The following is a 2,425-nucleotide window of genomic DNA, read 5'->3' on the forward strand; positions in this document are numbered from 1 at the left end:
AGTTACTATTTCGACATTCCACGGCTTTCCGGGCGTCTCATTTCTGATATAAGCCAAGTCAAGTGAAGAAATTCCTGGCCTTTCATTGTAGAGGATAGAAATGAAACATTGTTACTTGGAAGACTTCTCTTCTTCCCGATAGATGCTTTCTATAAGAATTTTATGGTATTGTGAATGTACCGAATGAGCATTGTCCTTGGTTTTAATACAGGTTTTTATTTATTTAGCTTTCTAGCTTTAAACCATCGTAGAGGCTTCCACAAATTTCTTTTGTCTTCAAGCTCAATGCACGTTTTCTGTGTAGAAAGACAGTGTGTTCACTGTGATATTCTGGCTTGCCTGAGACATTATCATAAATTAATTAATTGTTTATTATTAATATTTCTGATTTATAACTTTTAACGTTAGCTGTGAATATTGTAATAACTCTGCTTTTTTTAAAAAAAGGAATTCGAACCAACATTAAATGGGATATCACTAAACATGCAACCTAGAGAATTATTAATTGTTATAGGTCCTGTTGGATCAGGGAAGGTAATTATTGTTTTATATTATAAATTAAAATTATATGATTTATGATTTAGAGATTGTTTAAAAAATTAATAAAATAAATTGTATAAATGGTTACCTTTTAATTTTTAATTGTGTAACATTATAACAATTTATTTTTTAGAAATGTCTGCAATTTGTTTTATTAACTCTGTAAGTTGTTACTAGCACAAATAAGTTTTGAAATACAGAACTGTAGAATAATACTTGATCATCACTGAAATTTCAGCGCACACATCTTAAATAGAGATTAGATTGTATCTACTGATATTTTTAACTATTGAGTGCCCGATTCTATCGATATCTTTATTTTTTCGTTTGATTATATGTACGACAGATTATTTTTTGGCATAAATCAGAAGTTTATTCATGAACATATTCTTATACAAACACTCACATAGTTTTAAAATGTTTATGTACCTGTACTTATATTATGTATGCAAAACATTTCGAATAAAATAATGAGATAACATTAATTTTGTTAGACGTCTTTACTAATGTCATTGTTAAAAGAGATTCCAATTACTTCTGGTGAAGTATCTGTAAAAGGAAAGATTGCTTACGCTTCTCAAGAAGCTTGGGTGTTCAACGCAACTATCAGAGAAAATATCTTGTTTGGAGAAGAATATCAAGAAGACAAATATAGAAAAATCTTGCATATAACGGCACTAGAAAAGGTAAGATTTTTTCTACTTTTAATAACAAAACTTTGGATTCATTACTTCTTTTATAGACAAAACGTTATTTGATCAAAACTACAAAATCGATAGAACATAAAATTAAATGTTATTACCTTAAAGAGTTTTTTAAATACAAAACCCAAAGTTCATTTTATCAAGAAAACCATTCAATAAGTCAAACACTTTTAAAAATCAACAGTTATACTGTATTTAGTTTTCATAAAGATGTCAATGCGTATTACATAGAATATATTTATTATGTATTTTTATATTTACCACTTTTAGGATATTAGCTTATTTCCTAAAAGAGATCTGACTATTGTAGGAGAAAGAGGAGTTATAATGAGCGGTGGGCAGAAGGCAAGAATTAATCTAGCGAGGTAAGAAAGATCTCATCTAATATATTTCAAGCAGTGCAAATATAAAAGTACAATTTTAATGGTAATAAGACACATATACTGTAACAACAGATATATTTTAATGGAACTCGACTATTGCTTATATGTATATTGGTTTTGATTTTAGTCATTACATCCTGATAAAAAGTGACACCCAAAACCTATATTGTTTCACTTTTCAGTGATGTTTTCTTAATTCTTCGTGGTGTATTCCTGTAAACGCTAAAATACAGAGAAGTGAAAATAACATAAAATTAAAAATATATATTTTAGTTCAAAGAAACACAATTCTGTTATCAGATAAAATCACTTTAGATCGGTTATTTTTTGATTTGATAGCAGGGGCATCGTGTGTTGATGTTCCATATTTTCTCTGACGCTGTCTCTTCTACTTCGTAACATAAAGCGCAGAAAATTCTATAAACGATGGAACAAGAACAATTTATTAATTTATTAATGGCGATAAATCTTTATATTTTCCAGAGCGCTATATGTGGATGCCGATATTTTCCTCCTGGATGATCCACTGAGTGCTGTTGATGTTCCAGTGGCAAAACATATCTTCGAAAAGTAAACATTTAAATAATATTTTTTGAATATTTTATTATATTTCAACTTCTTGTTTATTTCAGGTGTATAATGCAATATTTGAAAGACAAGATTTGCATTCTAGTTACGCATCAAATTCAATTTTTAAACCCTGCATGCAAAATATTAGTGTTAAAGAAGGTGAATATATGAACGGTTTATCTATTTTATTTTTAATGATTTCTACAATTATAACATTATAATCTGTTT

At 28.3% G+C, this 2,425-nt stretch overlaps 1 protein-coding gene across 1 annotated transcript in view; it reads left to right on the top strand.

The window, feature by feature from the left end:
- Positions 1-2,201, top strand: part of LOC111614940 (multidrug resistance-associated protein 4-like) — a 5,950-nt gene extending 3,749 nt beyond the window's left edge. The window contains exons 4-7 of the mRNA XM_023356313.1: positions 448-534; positions 1,035-1,226; positions 1,515-1,609; positions 2,111-2,201. Of these exons, the coding sequence (XP_023212081.1) occupies positions 448-534; positions 1,035-1,226; positions 1,515-1,609; positions 2,111-2,201 (465 nt within the window). The remainder of the gene's footprint in view (positions 1-447; positions 535-1,034; positions 1,227-1,514; positions 1,610-2,110) is intronic.
- The last annotated feature ends 224 nt before the right edge of the window (positions 2,202-2,425 follow it).

The sequence above is a fragment of the Centruroides sculpturatus genome, unplaced genomic scaffold (assembly GCF_000671375.1).
Source record: "Centruroides sculpturatus isolate CEXI.00-Female unplaced genomic scaffold, Cexi_2.0 scaffold2166, whole genome shotgun sequence".
NCBI classification, from domain to species: Eukaryota; Metazoa; Arthropoda; class Arachnida; order Scorpiones; family Buthidae; genus Centruroides; species Centruroides sculpturatus.